The following is a 17,859-nucleotide window of genomic DNA, read 5'->3' on the forward strand; positions in this document are numbered from 1 at the left end:
GACCAGCTGCAGAGTCATCACCCAGGAGACACCACCCATCACTGCTGTTTTGGACCTTTAACCCCAGAATATCTCCTGATGGTAGGGCAGCGGCAGGAGTGTGTCCCTGCCATCCCTGCAGTGGACCTCAGGATCTATCCTTTCTAGGTATTAACTTTCCGCATGACAGCGGCAAACATCTTTCACTAGTACTCAAGAGTCCTCCGGCTGCCTTCACGAACCCAGTTTTCACCTTTCCTTTCATCCAGAGCCAGAAGCTTGTTCTTTCAGAGCATCACTCGGCAACTCAGTATGTGAAAAGAGAATCAACATTAAGAGGATATGAAAAGTGAAGAACACGAAGCCAATATCTAAATGGAACAAAGTAAGAAGAGACTCGTGCACAAAATCCTTGTTAAAAACAAGCAAACCGGAAAGACTGGGGAAGAGCACATAAGCACTTGGATGGACAGATGAAATTAAAAACATTAGAAAACAGATGTTTCAGGTGCAGAAGCTTGTTAAAAAAAGAGCTGGTAATCCTCAGATTGCAGATGTTCAAAGGACTGCGTTTACCAAGATCTTTAATTCAGTTCATTTACATAGTTACTACATACAATAAAGTAAAAAAAAATCTCATAATTCAAGTACAATTCCAGAACTAAGATTCAGCACCTTGCGAAGTCTTAATTCAATCATCAGTGAAGAGCATTCTGGACTAATCACAATCAAAGACATACCAGATTTACTGTGTTTGAAAGGCATAACTTTACCATTGGTCACAAAACAACTTTTAGAGTACGAGAATGAGGAATCCTAGCCAGAGGGCACAACCATTCTAACTTTCTAGAGCTCTTTATCACTTCATGGTAGCGAGAGACCAAAGCACATGCCCATTACTGTCCTTTTTGCCTTAACAACTCACACTCTCTCATACAAACACTGGAAATCTTTATTTGCTAGGTCAGAAAAAAGATCAACTAAATCCTCATACTTTAGTCAGAAATATTTAATGTTCATCATGGCTGTTCAACTGCTTCCCTCCCTCCGTCCCTGATCTTTTAGGGTTGCATGCGAATTGCTCCGTCCAGTCGAATGACCTCCCCATTGATCATGGGGTTTTCAACCAATGATGTCACCAGGTGGGCAAACTCTGCTGGGTCCCCGAGCCGTGAGGGAAAGGGAACCTGGCGAGCTAAGAAGTTGCGTACTTTTTCAGGCAGTCCTGCCAGCAGCGGGGTGGAGAAAAGACCTGCCGGAATGAAGCGGAGACAGTGAGGTAACAAGAAGCAAGATGATAACACAATAATGCAGGGCAAACCAGGGAGACAGACACACAAGGTCAGCTTTGGTTGCCAAGATTTAAATTGTGTAGACAAAGGGATGCGACCTAGATCATCACTGTAAAAACCTACTTCTAAATGACCTACCAAAACAAAATAAGTTACCGGGTTTCCTTATAATTTAAAGGTGCTTTCATGCCAGGGCTGTGGAGTCGGTACACAAAACCTTCGACTCCAGTAACCCAATACTTGCTTCTGACTCCGACTCCACAGCACTGCTCAGGAGTCATTATTTACTCTTTATACGCAAATTTCGGGAGAACCAGCAGATCACATTACCGCTTGCGGTATTGTATCATTCTGCAAAAAAGAAAATTACACAAGGCTGTTTTGTTTACGTTTACACTCCGAGTACCTTATTAATCATATAATAAAATAACCTATCGTAACAGGCTCCAGTAAGTAAAACAACATCTATAATTTTATATGAAATGGGACTATTTGTTGAGTTCTGCTGTCTAGCCTACGCCCAAATCGTAAGCATACCAGTCCGCAAGCCTAGCCTAGGTCCGAAAGTTGCAGATTATTTCGGAGGTCGACTTATCCGGTGAATATAGGCCTAAACCTATACACACACACACACACACACACATTTTCAGAACCGCTTGTCCCATATGGGGTCGCGGGGAACCAGAGCCTACCTGGTAACACAGGGCGTAAGGCCAGAGGGGGAGGGGACACACCCAGGATGGGACGCCAGTCCGTCGCAAGGCACCCCAAGCGGGACTCGAACCCCAGACCCACCGGAGAGCAGAACAGTGGTCCAACCCACTGCGCCACCGCACCCCCGCCTAAACCTATATTACACCTCTAATTTGTGGGGGTCGACTTATACGCCGGATCGACTTATACATCAGCATATACTGTACATTTAGTCGGAGTCGGTACATTTTTACCGACGCAGACTCCAGTAACCCAATAACTGCTTCTGACTCCAACTCCACAGTACGGTTTCAAGCACAAGTTTCTTGGAAACTGGATCTCTATATACAGAACTCTGCAAAGGTCTTAGGCACTTAAATGTTTTACAAAAATATTTGTTTTAGACGGTTATTTAATGTTTTCTGCATTAGTGTCAGTGGGAAAGAGCATATTTTATATTTCCAAGCATTCCTTTTGCAAAAAGTTGCAGTATTACAGTAAGGGTTTTGTATGTCATTAAAGAAAGAAAGCGCATGCACGCACACACACACACACACACAGCCTGAGACGGCTTGTCCCGAACAGGGTCACAGCAAACCGGAGCCTAACCCGGCAACACCGGGCGCAAGGAACACACCCAGGATGGGATGCCAGTCCATGACAAGACAGCCCAAGCAGGACTCAAACTCCAGACGTGCCAGAGAGCAGGACCCAGCCAAGTGGTTGTTGACGATGGATGGTTACTAAGCTTTGTAGGAAGTTTATTAATTAAGAGCATTATTTTTGGAAGCATTCTCACTTTACAGTCCCCCCCCACCCAAGTGCCTAAAACTTTTGCACAGTACTATATGACCAGTATACCATTACCGCCATCCACAGTGAGGTTTATTAGTGGATAAGTACCTGGTCAATTCCTATCATCATGCTTTTAAGAGACTGAGTAAAGTTAAGGAAATAAACTTTCTGTAGTTGTCCTGACCCCGGCTGGCAGCAAATGTTAGTTACCGTAGCGACGTTAACTTTTGCTAACAAGACATTACCTGGAAACTCAGACGTAGTCTCTTTTAAACTGACTAGCTGTTTACGAAATTACGGAGTCGAGCCTCTGACACATTTTGGGAATGTTTGTGGCTTCTGCCATTTAGCAACAAATCTGAAACCTAAGCAAGTGTTTAGCAGATGTTAAGAAAATGTCAAAAGGTTAACGGCTCCAGCTCAGCTTGAACAAATGAGTGCAGAGAAGAAAAGCTGCCTACAGACTGACCAGGCGCAATTGTGACCACGCGGATGCCCATGGGCGCCAGGTCGCGAGCGATGGGGAGCGTCATTCCAACTATGGCTCCCTTAGAGGCCGAGTAGGCAGCCTGGCCAACCTGTGAGCAAAATGACAGGAAAGGGTGAGACCTTCCATAAAGAGCATCAGTTATATGTACCACTTATAAACACCACACGTGTAACAGTGGTCAGCACTGCTCGGGAAGCACCTTCATACTAGAATTCACGTTACAACGATGTTAGTGTGTCAAGATGGGCGAAAAGAGAGAAAGAGGACGCAAAACACAGGTGATGCTTGACAAAGGTACAGAGACTTGCGAGCAGCCTTACTTGTCCATCAAATGCAGCCACACTAGCGGTGTTGACGATGCAGCCCCTGTGTCCATCAGCATCGGGCTCGTTTCTCCCCATCTCTCCCACTGCCAAGCGGATCACGTTGAAGGTGCCTGCAATGTTGACCTGGACCCCAGGGAGAGCAAGAACAGACATCTGCCAGCGGCACCCCACTGGATGACCGGCCCGAGAGCAGAGGGGAGAACACAACATCCACCTAAACGGCGGCTTTTGCACGGCTCCTCCGCACGTGACAGCAATTCACGAAAAGGAGTTTTCGCTTCGGAAGCCTCCCCGAAACGTGAAAAGGACCCCGTTGTCATCCAGGAAGGAAGCGACGCGTACTACGGAACGCCAACGACCCGCTTTCCTCTACTCCCTCCACAGGAACACTCACGGTGATGACCCTGGTGAAGTCCTCCAGGCTGTGCGGAAGCTCCTTCTTAAAGTTGTACGTCTTGACGGCCACCGCGATCCCGGCGCAGTTCACCGCCAGGTCCAGACGGCCAAACTTGTCCCGCGCCAGAGCCACGGCGGAGCGCACGTCCGATTCCGAGGTCACCTGGGAGGGATGGAGATGGTCCGCCACACGGTCTCGCGTTCTACGGAGAGTTCGGTCTAAGCACGTTCCCGCCACCGCAAGGGCCACAGCCACGTAAAACCGAGGCTCCGGGGAGCTGCAGGACAGCTCCGTGGACTCACGTCGGCCGGCGCGAAGGCGCAGCGCTCTCCCAGACTCTTGGCCACCTGAAGGCCGTCGGAGGAGGGCAAGTCCAGGATCACGGCGCTGGCACCCTGGGCCACCAGGCGCTCCGCCGTGGCCCTCCCCAGTCCGGAAGCCCCTCCCGTCACGAGCCCCACCATGCCCTGCGGAGCAGGGGAGAGAGAGGAGGTGCCGAGCGAGGGCAGCAGAGGTAAACTTACAACGGAAAGGAAGGGCAAACTCGAAGGACACAAGCCTTGTGACAAGGCAAGAGGGGGAAAGGGGGACCGATGAGCGCAATGCAACATGGGAACTGGAGGCAAGAAACGCATCTGTTTTACTGTCGCTGCGATTAGTCGCTATAATGTAGGAGCAGAAACGAACACACGTTATGATGTCGCACGGACGGATGTGTGCAAAATGTACCGCTTCCGCTCTCTTTTAAAATTAAACCATCATCATCATGATGTTACACACAGTATGGGGCCATCAGCAGGTACTTTTACACACTTACGTGCTTCGATCGCTGCTCTCTGAGATGTAAAAGGGTAAGAATAATAAAACCATATCGTACGAACCGCTCTTTTGCTGCAGTCCGTAACACCGAACGCTCCCTCCCTTTTTCCTTCCCTCACATTCTCACCTTGATGCTCCGAATATTCGCCATGTTGAATCGCTTCTCGCCGCTCCGTGACGCAATCGAGGTGGGAGCCAGCTACTAGACCAGACTAATCGACAATGAGAGCTCAAGCGCCTTATGCTACAGACCTGACAAATCCATGACCGATAGTGAACTACAGAAGAAAGACTGCTCTGCCACGCGCACCGACTCTTCACCTTACGAACGCAACTGGGAGCGGAAATCCGGGTCCCTTGATTTCGTACAAAAATTAACTATAAACACGTAACTGTTAGCTGTCACTTTAATCATTATGACATTTCCCCGCCCCGTGGGGCATTAAGTCAGCACTTAGGGCTCTGTGTGAAACTTGTGTTTTAAATTACAGTGACATATGAATGGTGACTCATAAGCACAAGAATCCTTTTTGCTCAATTCTATTTTTATAGAGTGAGTGACACAGGTGACAAAGCACTGAGCAAAGCTTCAGGGAAAGAAAATCCAAATGGCAACAATTACGCTATAGTACATATAGTAACTAGGGGGGCGCCGAGGCACAGCAGGTTTGGCCGGGTCCCACTCTCTGGTGGGTCTGGGGTTCGAGTCCCGCTTGGGGTACCTTGCGACGGACTGGCGTCCCCTCCCCCCCAGCCTTGCGCCCTGTATTGCTGAGTTAGGCTCCAGTTCACTGTGACCCCACTTGGGACAAGTGCTTTCAGACAGTGTGTGTGTAGTTAGTAACTACTGGGAGAAGCCAGCTGGCAGCTGAAGAGAGGAAAACAAAATCTCCCAGGGTGATGGGGGGTTGGGGAGGATAACGACACCGGACAACTGGCCTTCTAGATGTCTGAGGGTCCCAGTACCAGTGGCTGTCCAAGCTTGAGGGCATTCAAATGTGGGGACAGGGAATCTTTGTAAGACCAGTGTGTTTTTGTGAAGCAGAACTACAGTCTATGGAAGCTAAGGTTGGTAGGGCAGACCCATGGCTGATCAGCCTAATCAGTTTAGGTGGGCAGTCATAAGAACCCAGCCATCATTGATGGTGTTTTGTCAGTTCCAGACAGCAGGTGAGCTGTCCAGGGAGTACCCTTGTAATTGTTATGTTTACTGACATATACTCATTTTATACTCACTATAGGTATTCTGCTTTTTGTGTCTTAGTGTCAGTATAGTAAATCTGGCAAACACAATTATAAACAGAAAATAGATTCACAATCATTTATGGGGAAAAAATGCAAATGAGGCACTTAATTCACTACAAGATGCTGACCATGCACCTTCAAGTTTCCCCAGGCCAAAAGATTCAGTTTTTACCACTTTACACATTGCCATTAGCATGCATAACAATGTTAACAGCTGTTCATTGCTGGTTTAGGCCTTTAACAAAATAATGTACATACAGGAAATATAGGGCAAAAGGTAGAGCCCTAACCAGGACTATCATAATTTGGAGTATTCATCTATCAATTTTTGGTACTTATCCAAAATTTATATCATTAATACTCTCAACTATAAATTGTTAAATGTACATGTCTACAAACCCAATGTTGTAAGTAACCATGGATACAGGTGCAAGCAAAATAAAGAATATTAAAACACCATAGGTTTTAATTTAATGAAAAAAATGATGTACACACAGAACTGTAATAAACCATAAAAGATAATGCAATTGTGCAATGCAATAGTTTTAATTCTGTTGTGCTAAATCACTTTAAAGCAAACGTAAATGTACATGTCCCATAAAACTGGTCTTCACTCTTGGTATGTTCATATGAACTTTGCATACATTGTTACAAGTTCTTTGGGTTTAAACATACTTAGAAATCCAGAACCACTCAAAAGCAAACCCCAAGAACTGTGAAAAGATTAGATTGTATTTACTAAATCAGAATTGGAATTACATGGTTAAAGTTTAAACAAATTTTAAATAATATTCCTGCATACTTAAAGTAATAGTGAATTCATTTAATTTTATTAATTTCATTGCTTTAGTATTTTTACAGATCCCCCATAACCTTTTCATTACGAACCAAAACAAGAAAATAAGATCCCAAAAGTGCACTAACATGCTCTTCTGCCTACCCATCTTTGTCCATCAGATATACTGCTAGAAGTAAAATCTCCTGACAGGGTTAACAGGAGCCAACAGCCAAGCCTCTGGTTCTGCTAGGTTTAGATTTTGTCTTCATAGCATCCTTCTAGTTTTTCTCTCCACATCTTCCTCCACACAAACAAATGTTTTGTTAAAAAAATAAGAAAAAAAGCAACTCCAATGAAATCTTATACTCACACAGTCATTCCATTTCTTTAATAGTTAAAATCAACTGAATTCCCCTAATCCCCACCATTTTCAAGGCTAGTAGAGTCACTTCAAGACATTTCAGATTTTCAACAAAAATATAATAATTACAACAAAGGCTCTTTATCTTCAAAACACACTAGTTTTTTTTTTTTTTTTATAACCAGCTTCATCTCTCACTCTCTCTCACACACACACACACACACACACACACACACAATTCCTTGCTCAAGTCACACAGCTTGAAAAAGAGCAATTCATAAATTCTCCCAAACCTGTTGCGCGGTACCAAAAAAAAAAAAAAAAAACCACAAAAAGATGATGGGTTTAATGACCATTTCTTCTGAGATTTCCTATTGTAAATGGTTAAGGAGAGCAAAGCACAGAAGCTTGCACAGGAATAGTTATTTTGTCAGTATGTGTGTGTGAACAACTCTGTTTGGCTTACGTACAAAGCTCTCTTCATATCATATGAAACAAAACAGTTCGTTTCCGCTCGTCAGCACTCCCGCTATGTTCACGCCCACCTCTATCAGTGTTTGGTTCACTCTATTTGCACAGTGTGGAGGACCATCTGTCTGCACCAGTTCAAAGTTCTATAGTGGTGTCCACGGACTGCATCAGGGCCAACGCGTGTATATGTGCGCGCGCACACATTTCACTTGTGTGGCATCAGTATCTAGGCCAGACCAAAGCCTTCTGAGCACTCCTGAATGGCCAACAGCAGCATGTGTCTCAACTTCTCGTAGCTCTCATATGCAGGTAGGTCTAGTTGGTTAAAGCTGCGAAAGAGAGAAAAGGAAGCGGATCAACTGCATGGCTGTTATATGTGGTCAATAAGTTAAGACCGGTTTCCACCTGACTGCTGTAGTTACAATAAAGCTATTATGCCATTACACGTAACAAAGATGCTGACAACTTGCAAGCACAACAAAGTCACAAAGCAGTCACTGTTAGTATTTGACTGTACCACCTATCAAAATTAAAACATATCTTGACCTCTACGACATGACCGTCAGGAACTAAATGAGTCCAGAGCACAGTATGAGATTAAAAAGGTCAAAGCGGATTTAGTCAAGTGAGCAAAAGGGGGGGGAACTATTACCTTTAATGTATACACAAAATGGACTTGAGAGGGGGCCACCAACACTTACCAAGTGTGAGCAGAGGGTAACCGGTCAGTGGAACGGTCATCGCGGTGGATCTGGAACTTCTGGATGCCATTCATCCCCTCCAGTGCAGCAAAGCCTTGCAGTGGAACCTTCGATGTGCCTGTCACAAACTGCAGGAACTTGGCCCGGTCTGCTTGGTCAAACGACCGTAAAGCCCGCCAGAACCACTGGATCTGAGGTGGTGTGAACAGAGAGAAGTCCCATGGCTCCTACACATTCACACTAAACTATAACAGGCAACCCATTTTTACTGTTGCTTAGGCTTATTTAGGAAATTCATCAGAAATATTTTCTTGGTCTTGGTGGGGTTTGAACATGATGCTGGGAAACTTTGGTGTTAGTTTTTAAAGGTTAAGACTAGAATTTTAAGTCCTGTAAGGATGTCACCTCCATATCTCAGTACCACGTGCTGTCAGTGTGCTTTCAATTGCATACCTGTATAGAGCTGGACTGGTACTTGTGGTACTCCGTGTTGGCTTTGAGATCATCAATGTCGATTGTGGGTAGGCCAGATATGAGCAGCTCCAGCTCCTGCTCAGTGAAGATGGATATCAGCCTCTTTGGGATTATCTCATAGAAACCCTCGAGAAAGGCTGCCAACTGTTTCCGAATAGCACCTTTAAAGAAGAGAAAAGTGCTGTTGAAACATCCTGGGGACAGAGTGCAAGAGTCAGGGCAGGCTTCAGAACAATGCATCACAATGGTCTCACCAGTCATCTTCATCTGACAGACCAGGTGCACATACTCCTTCTTGTTTTCCTCTGTTACTAGGATGTTGGCTCCATTAGGTTTAAGGTCTCTAACTTCACAAACTCCAAATTCCTGAACCTGAGAGGACATGGAAGAAGAATGAATAGTGACCTTTCCAGTACTCATTCAAAGACCATTCCAGAAATATGTCAACAGTTGTAGTGACTGAATATTGAGGTAAGAGGTGAACACAGTAGGAGCTGTACCTCCGTGCTGAATGTCAGTTCATAGCCTAGTGTAGACACATCATTCTCAAGCAGGTAAACGAGGCCCTGATAGAAGTGATAGTCCTCACTTTCCATGTCTGTGTACCTGGGGAAAAAGGACAAAGACAGAAATTAGAAAAAGACACCATGTCACTAGTCTCTTTGGCTTAGTCCATAAAGAAAGGATTACAGCATAGGTGCAGCTGTAGGGGTTCTTGTGAATGCTGTAACTCAACTTCGGTGTTTAATTCAATACAATTGTTCTGCCAAAAATACACACATAAATCACTGGGAACTAAAACAAAATTTGTAAGAATTTAAAACAGCGAAGTCCTGAATTACCCATGCTCGGATACTTATTCAAGACGAAAATTATCAGCTCCTCTGCTTTGATTCAGAGACGGGGACTTGAGAGCAGCAAAGATAGGACTAAGCTCACTCCTAGTGCCTTTAGGTACCTGACACTCTTCCCCAGGATGTGCTTGTAGAAGCTGCGTGTGAAGTAGCACTCCAGCAGCCGGTTGTCATACACGGCCTTGGCCACCACGCGCCCCACAAATTTGAAGTAGCTGAGATGGTTAGGGTTGCAGTGAGAAGAAGGGTTGATGGTGTAGGTGACCCTGTCCCCAGGGGAGGTGCGAAACAGGGCATACATGGGGTTGAACATCTCCCTGGAGATGATCATGTACCACTCACGCAGCAGGCCACCAGCATCTTGGCCCTCCTCTCCTTCAAACACTATGTAGCTGGGAGAAACAGGGAGAGCAAGAATTTACAAAGGTTTCACATTCAATTGTTGCTGCTACTGAACACAGAAAAGGAGCTAAGATCAAGCAAGACTGACAAAAGATTATTCTTGCCTCGGATGCAAGCAAAGTGCTAATTTGAAAACCTCATGGAACAATCAAACCTAGTTAAGGTTACACCAATGTAGCACTCTTGTCTAGTCTGTGGAGATAATATGGAATATTTATGTGTATCCCTCTGTGTGAAAAGCCTTTATTCAAGCCACAATGTGTTAAAGTGGAACTGTATGAGGAAACTCACAGTCTGTTCTTCATCTCTTCTGGGCTTTTGCGATGCAGCTCTCGGTAGGAGTCCTCAAACACATGGTCCCTACGCACATGTACGGCCATGTCCTCCTTCCTCAAGCCCTCATCTAGACGTTCCAGTTCCTGACGGAAATACCTGACCAGGAGAAGAGTGACATGAATGTTCTCGTGCCCATCCCACCAACACAGCAACATTTAAAAACTACCAGCTGTGTCAAGAACTCATTGGAATTTTGTAGGAAGCCAACAGAAGTTACTTTTAAGATGTTAAATATTATATGGACAGCATCCACTCAATCCCTCATTGATTTGAAATGCTACCATAAATCAGAATAAGTGAAGTTGAAAGGCCATTGGAAAGACTAAAAGAGGAGCTCTTTTAAGGCGCTGCTGGAATCATACTTCCGCTTGATGTCAAAGTCTAGGATGCGGATGTAGTCCACAAGCACAGCAAAGGGTCCATCTGCCAGATGTGTGGTGGACTGGCGCAGAATCTGGTTCAACACAGTGCGGTGAGTCTCTGTCAGAGAGGAGGACACACTTACTGTAGGCTTTCCTAATCTTATGGGGATAACGAGGAACATTTCTTCACACAGTTCTTCTAACATTAAAAAATGGATTTTCCTCAGTTTTTCCACAACATTAACAACCAACATCATAAGCCAACTTTCATAGATTTTTCAGTTTTGTTGAGATGATGATCAACACAGGAGTCAACACAAAGTCAGGCAACTATGTACAAGTGTGCATGTTACAAATCGTGTTTTATAACATGGAAGTGACAAGGAGGGGGAAAAACCCATTGTGACAACTGTAAGACTCCCTCCACCCCAAAAAAAAAAAAAAAAAAAAAGTGGGGACATGACTGTAATAGTCTTAAAAAAAACTTGCCTCCAAATTTAACTTTTTCAGTTTCACTGAGGTGAAGCTGGGAATAATTTCTTGCATTATGATCAATGTGAGATTCTCCACAATGATAAACACGTGTGCATGCAAAGCGGTTTACATGTCTAATAGTATATAAAGAGAGGATTTGTTTCCATTTAGTCAGATTTACCATATTCAGATATCACTTTCAGTCCATTAGACTCACCAGCAAAGCGCAGGAACTTCTGCGTGTCAGGAGGCAGGTTGGCAGAGATGTGCATAGAGGAGGGCTCGCGGGAAAAGAAAGGGTCCAGGGAGGATGGTGTGGCAGGTGTGAGGGGTGCCGGTGACAGGGGAGGAGGTTCATCTTTGATGTGAGACAGCTGGTTTTCCCGTGTGTCCCGCACCTGGGGTTTGCTCTCTCGTTCTGTGGCATGCACCAGAAAGAAGGCCTCCACTGCTGGCTGGAGCACTAGTGATGATAGTGGAACACCAAGGAAAAAGGATGAACATAAACCCAGAGAGCAGGGTCAGAAAACTGGATATTAATAATGCAGTTGCAACTACTACATAGGTATGCAGACAATTCATATTGGTTCATATCAGTTTTGAAGCAAGTTTTTACAAGTTTTATACTATTAAAATTTTTTACAATCACCATTAAAGATACCATGTATGCTGTAATAGAGAAAATCTAATTTCCTCCACTAGTCACACATACAGGAAAAAATACAAAATGCTAGAAATCACATTATAAATGCCACACACAGTTGGGGGAAGGGATTCACAGAGTATCCTGACTTACCCAGTACCGCATGTTGGTCATGTGACTCTTCAAGTTCTTTTAAACATTCTCCAAGCATGTCCCACAATTCATCCAATAGCAGCTGTTCACTCAAGAGTGGTAAATCAGGCACCTTTTCCTCACGTTCTGACTGGCTATTGCTCTCCCCATCTATGGAAACAGGAAACGGAAATGAACTAAATAATACAATTCTACTTAAAATCCAAGGGCTGCTGACCCTACAGGTAATAACTGATCACATCAATATGGATTAAATTACATCTTACCCGATGGCTGGGGCTCCTGGCCAACAGGAGAGGTCTGATCTACATCCATTGGTGAGTCATCTCTCTGGGCTGGGGGGGCTTCTGATACCGAGGGAGGTTCTGACTGTGAGGGAGAAATAAATAGGATATTCAGAAATGGAAAGGGGAAAATACCACAGGGTAGACAGGAAAGGGAAGAAAAACAGTAAGTTAGAGGAAAAAATATTTTAGCATATATCCAATGACTATGGAATAAAAGGGAGCTGACTGCCATGCAAACAAGAAAGCCAAGATGAAAAGAGATGCAAGCTGGAATGGAATGTGACAGCTCAAAGCAAGGAAAACCATAGAGAAAACAAAAACAGAAGCGAGATGGAGGGAAGCAGCTTCCAAACTTTAGGCTCTCAGTATGCCATGGCGTTAGTCAGAGCAGGACAGTACTAGTGTATAGAATAAATGTGTGTGTACTACTATGGAAGAGCTGAAAATAAGGTTGTCAACAGCAGTATTACTTACAGCTTGCATTGTGGCAATGCAAATACATTTGGGGTGTTTAAGGGCAGCTGTCTCTTTCTCTATGCCCAGTGTTCACGTGTGAGCAGTCATGTCAGTATCAGTATGAGTACTCGGTCCATGCTAACCGTGGCAGCGCTGGCCGTGCTGGCAGGGGGAACGCTGACTGGGGCAACAGCAGTGGCATGGGGCACTGCCATGGAAGAGGTGCCAGCAGCAGTGGAGGAAGAGGTGGTGGTTGCAGGGGGTGCCTGCTGCCGGCGAGCCCGCTGCCCTTCCCTCACCATCTGGATTATGGCGTCCGCTTCAGCCTCCAACTGACGCACTGCAGCTTGGATGCTGTTTGCCGAGCCCAGGCTCGAGGTGCCTGTTGGGACAAGGATTGCCAGTGGTGCAGTGTGGACCAAAAACACTTTTTTATATCTCAGCCCTTAGTACTGAAATGAAGGCTCTCATGATGTAGCTAACTGTAACAGCCTGAATTACCAAGACACTAAGTTAGGTCAGTTAGTGAGCAGCAGCTGTTCACAGGTCAGTGACGAGCAATTATGTGAACATTCTCCTTCCCAGCATATATCCATTTCTCCCTAAGTCTCAAAGGACTGTTTAACCACTTAGACAGAAATAGGAGGGAAACGGGATGGTCTTTACTCCATTGCTTGTTTCCTTAATATAACTTTTTGCTGTATTATCTAGTGTGTATCTAGTGTGATTCTAACTTTCTGCAACAAAGTACAGCAGTGAGTGCTGTTTAATCATCTTCACTTGGTAAGTCACTTAACACACAACTTTTTTTTGAGAAAGTCCACTCAGTGTATGAAATACAATAAGGTGTGAAGCGCCTACTGGAAAGGCCCACAATGTATAGAGCAGATGTGGTATCCTCACCTAGACGACGAGTCTGCTTGGCCTTCTTGTTGGCGCGTCTTGTGTCCTCGCGCAATTGGATTATCACCTGCAGCACACGCAGGAAAAACTTCTGCGTGGATGTTTTGGAAGTCAGGGAGCTCATAGATGGCAGCTGCAGCTCCCTGCCACCCAGTGTACGTTTTTGAGTGGCCACGATCACCACACTCTCCGCCCCGTCGAACCTGCACCCCAACCAGCATGGGGAAGGTGATTGAGAGAGTGTACAGTTATGTGGAAACAGAGACGGGTATGGTTTATACTCATCTCTCCTGATATATGGGTTTTTTCACATATGTGGTCTAAGATCATTAATACCACTTATCCTTAATTGGTATTATAGTAAGATAACTTTATAAAATCTTACAAAATCTTCAAAAAGTCTTTAATATATTTGTGTGCTAGACCCTTCATGAATGAAATTTCTGTGAAAAGCTCACCATTGCCCTATAAACACAGGAAAACTAATTTGTGGATTCATCAAAATTAAAAAAGTAGAATAAAAAATACTAAACATAGAATAAATTTGTCATTGCAAATGTAGACCTAAAATTTTTCTTGACAAATCAGAAAAAAAAAAAAATGTGTTGCACTATTTTTCCTTATTAATTCAGTACTACTTCAGGGTAATCCTGGGATGAACCTGGGCTTGGAACAAATGAATTCAACCCCCTCAAACATTAAAAAGTGTTGGAATAATTTGTATAGTTAATACTGTAAATCATTTCATTATGAAATGACAAGTTTTTTTTTTTTTTTTTTTTAAATCACAACTTAATGTATGTCCTCCTAGATAAATAGTTTCTTCTCCAGTCTCTACTCACCTGCTGGTTATCTTGCCTTTGTGCTTAGTAGAATATGAAGGATCATCTGGCGTGGCATCCGGGGAATCAGCCTGGGCTCTCCTCTGCTGCTCCAAGTTGTACTCTCGTAGCTCTGCCAGGAGGGTGCCTATCAGGACAAGAGAAGGAGAAATGGTAAGAAATAGGCACAGGTGGAAATAATCACCTAAGGGACACCGTAATCATGCAGATGCATACTAAAAATAAACTGTGGGCAGCAGGGAGCGTAGTGGTCTTCAGTCTGAAGGTTTCAAGACAGCAGCCTTGACTGCCACACTACCTGATGCACATAATTTATCTGAATTACATTTATTCCTTTAAAGCTGACCTACTGCACAAATATATATTCATAGTAAATCAAAGTGCAGAGAAAGGTATTCAACAGTAGAAAATAAGAAATGAATGTGGTAGACTAACCAATCTGCTTGCAAAGTGTGTAGCCCAGGTGTCGGGCTCCAGTGAGCAGTAGCCGAAGCACCGTATCCCGAGTGGATGCATCCCCCCGAGACAGCTGCAGCAAGATGTTTGCAGCATCCTCCAGACCCTCCTCTGAGCAAGAATGTGATGTTAGCACCTCCACTGACAGCTGCAGTTGCTTCTCTGTCAAGCCACTGGAGGCCAATTTGTTCTCGTTTTCTGGGCTGCAAGCTACTGCCTTCTGTCTGCCAGCTGAAAGACAAGAGTATGACAGTGGGTGAGAAGACCCAAGAACCACAAGCACAACTTTTTAAAAGCTACTCCTGCAATATGCAGCGGATCACAGGATTGACTTCCTGAAACTCAAAGCTCTTACCCATGGATGTTATTGTGGCAGCAGCAGCAGAGACAGCTGCTGATGTCGTGGGGGGAAGTGCCTGCGTGGTGGCCCCAGTAGCTACGGCATGAGCAGCAGCTAACACAGGTGCACTCGACACTGTGCCCGATCCCACTACACCCTGACCAGGAGGAGTCTCTGCAGCCTTGTTGTCAGGCAGTGCAATTGAGATGAGCGAGAGTAGCCGTAACAGTTTCTCTGTGAGCAGAGAGCTACGTCGAATGACTGGATGGGAGAGCATGTTCATCAGCTGTCCCAGAGGAGAGGCTTCCAGGCTGCCATGGGCCCCCTCCACCTCAGCAGCACCCCCTAGCGGGACGGTCTTCATTGAGGCCTTGCCCTTGCGGCTCACATTCATGTTATCCAACTTGACCAGCAAGTCCCAAAAGTCAGTAGAGATCCCCAGAGACTGTGGCGTGATTGAAGAATGAGAAGCGACACTTCCAGACGTGTTACTGGTAGCAGAAGGGACTGCCGTTGCAGTTACAGCCTGCGAGGTAGGCAGGGATTTGGTACTCCCACCACCTGTCTCACCTGCCCCCCCACATAGGCGTGAATCAAGGTCTGAAGAGGAAGTGGACAAGGTGTCTTTACCTCGCTGTTGTGTGAAATGGCTGGGGAAGACCTGGAAAGTTTCAGAAAGAAATGATGGTACACACTCAATATTGCCGCACGTTTGTGAATAAATTTAACACTTTAACCCTAAAAGAATAAACATAATGAAATTGTCTACAACACTAAGTCCACCGACCTTGGCCAGCTGGATGAGGGTGTCTAGGACATGGCGACACACAACAGGAGCAGCCTGTGGATGAATATGCACTGTGGAGCCAACTCCTCCAGCACTGGATGAACCCCCTCCACCAGCTCCAGAAACCCCACCACCTGGCCCTGACACAGCACTTGCTGAATGCCGGTCTATGTGCTTGCGACCTGTGGCCCTTTGGATTTGGAAAATGTTTGTGCGGCATCCCAGTGCTGCATCCATGGAGACAGAGAGCCATGAAAGCTGGCTAGAGCTGCGAGCTTCTACACGGTTCAGCAAGTCCAGTGAGGCAGCGGAGGAGAGTGGAGCAGGTGAGGACGACAGGGAGGAACCCTTGGCTCCGCACGAGGTTACCGTGCGCTTGCCCCGCATGTCATCTGATCGAGCAGTCTCGAGACACAATTCACTCTCACTGCTGCGCTGCAGGATGGACAGCAGACTGCGGATAACCCAGCTGCGTGTTTGTGAATGATAGCAGAGATTGCGGAGCACACGGTGTAGTCGGCTGGTGTTCAATTTGGGTTCGTCCACAAACAGCAGCACCAGAAGGCAGGACAGCGCTTCATGGTCCAGCAGCAGCCGTCCACGCAGCCTCAGCAAAGAGTCCATGCTGGAGCTGGATGGACTACAAGTACAAAGAAGCAGAGGGGTTTATGTCCATACAGACGCTGACACCATATGCTCTAGCATTTACCTGAACCACATACAATCATGTCCAAAGACAAGCCCATTCCAGTTATGTAAATTTAACTTTAGGAGGAAAGTTATTTAACATCCCTACTTCAGCTGAGACATTTCTTCACATTTACAAGGACCAAATTGGGATTTTTCAGACTAGACTTGGATTTTCAGTCTACTGACAGGCTAGTGTCAGTAGATACATTTATTTAGCAATTGCTTTTCTCCAAACTGACAATAACTTGTGTATGTATTTAGCTGACACGCAGGCATAGAAAATGGGGCAATTTAGTCAACAATTCGCTTGAAACTTATCATTGGGAGGAAACCAACATGAACACGAGGAGAACGGGCAAACTCCCGGGAATGAACAATATTGAACCCGAATATAATCACAGAGCCCAGGAACTGAGAAACACCATGTCTACTTGTTGCTGAGGGTAAATTCATATGCATAATTTTCACCGATTTCTTTTGTCTTTACTGCAGTTTTTTTGCATTAATACAAAAACATTGAGTAACACATGCAAGTATTTGTTACTGTTTAACTGAAAAATGGCTATGAAAGAGAAGGATTAGGATGAGTAGACAGCCATACAGTATTACAGGGTAAGTTGCGCGCGTGCACGCACACGCAGAGTCTGAAACTGCTTGTCCCGAGCGGGGTCGCAGAGAACCGGAACCTAAACTGGCAACAGAGGGCGCAAAGCTGAGGGGGAGGGGACACACCCAGGACGGGACGCCAGTCTGTCACAAGGCACCCCAAGCGGGACTCGAACCCCAGACCCACCGGAGAGCAGGACCCAACCCACTGCGCCACTGGACAGAAGGGAAGTTGTGTTGCTAAGTTAAGATAGAATAACTTTACTGAAGTAACTATGGTTATATTTAGTCATATATGATTCAAGTTTGGGGCTCAGGAATGCATAAAAATTTATAATTATGTCCGTGTTAGTTACAAAGTCTGTGTAAGGAATGCATGACCTTTGTAAGGTGTGGAAAAACTGAATACGGTGACTGATCAATGCATTATTTTCACTGTAGATGGAC

General features: G+C 45.2%; 2 protein-coding genes across 6 annotated transcripts in view; both read right to left on the reverse strand.

Moving 5' to 3' along the window:
* Positions 1-424: 424 nt before the first annotated feature.
* On the reverse strand, positions 425-5,005 carry hsd17b10 (hydroxysteroid (17-beta) dehydrogenase 10). Of its 2 annotated transcripts, none has more exons than XM_018725439.2 (6): positions 4,854-4,978; positions 4,275-4,439; positions 3,970-4,134; positions 3,570-3,698; positions 3,229-3,337; positions 425-1,231 (listed from the first exon to the last, which is right to left on the reverse strand). In XM_018725439.2, exons 2-6 carry the CDS (start codon positions 4,434-4,436, stop codon positions 1,041-1,043), a joined length of 756 nt encoding a protein of 251 aa, XP_018580955.2. In that variant the 5' UTR covers positions 4,437-4,439; positions 4,854-4,978; the 3' UTR covers positions 425-1,040. The 2 variants fall into 2 exon arrangements, with proteins under 2 accessions (XP_018580955.2, XP_018580954.2); XM_018725438.2 differs by having other exon boundaries at positions 428-1,231; positions 4,919-5,005.
* A 2,484-nt stretch (positions 5,006-7,489) lies between these two features.
* The window catches only part of LOC108918434 (E3 ubiquitin-protein ligase HUWE1-like), a 48,896-nt gene continuing 38,526 nt past the window's right edge, over positions 7,490-17,859 (reverse strand). For 3 of the 4 annotated variants that reach the window (XM_018725651.2, XM_018725649.2, XM_018725650.2), the window contains exons 64-80: positions 16,117-16,756; positions 15,345-15,990; positions 14,969-15,220; positions 14,534-14,660; positions 13,692-13,894; positions 12,932-13,170; positions 12,312-12,414; positions 12,046-12,195; positions 11,467-11,712; positions 10,776-10,893; positions 10,369-10,509; positions 9,780-10,067; positions 9,322-9,427; positions 9,076-9,193; positions 8,801-8,982; positions 8,348-8,538; positions 7,490-7,975 (exon numbers count right to left, since the gene is read on the reverse strand). In XM_018725651.2, coding sequence (XP_018581167.2) covers positions 7,873-7,975; positions 8,348-8,538; positions 8,801-8,982; positions 9,076-9,193; positions 9,322-9,427; positions 9,780-10,067; positions 10,369-10,509; positions 10,776-10,893; positions 11,467-11,712; positions 12,046-12,195; positions 12,312-12,414; positions 12,932-13,170; positions 13,692-13,894; positions 14,534-14,660; positions 14,969-15,220; positions 15,345-15,990; positions 16,117-16,756 — 3,853 coding nt within the window. In that variant the 3' untranslated portion in view covers positions 7,490-7,872. The remainder of the gene's footprint in view (positions 7,976-8,347; positions 8,539-8,800; positions 8,983-9,075; positions 9,194-9,321; positions 9,428-9,779; positions 10,068-10,368; positions 10,510-10,775; positions 10,894-11,466; positions 11,713-12,045; positions 12,196-12,311; positions 12,415-12,931; positions 13,171-13,691; positions 13,895-14,533; positions 14,661-14,968; positions 15,221-15,344; positions 15,991-16,116; positions 16,757-17,859) is intronic. The other variant, XM_018725652.2, reaches the window with a different exon arrangement.

Source organism: Scleropages formosus, chromosome 22, assembly GCF_900964775.1.
Source record: "Scleropages formosus chromosome 22, fSclFor1.1, whole genome shotgun sequence".
Lineage (NCBI taxonomy): Eukaryota > Metazoa > Chordata > Actinopteri > Osteoglossiformes > Osteoglossidae > Scleropages > Scleropages formosus.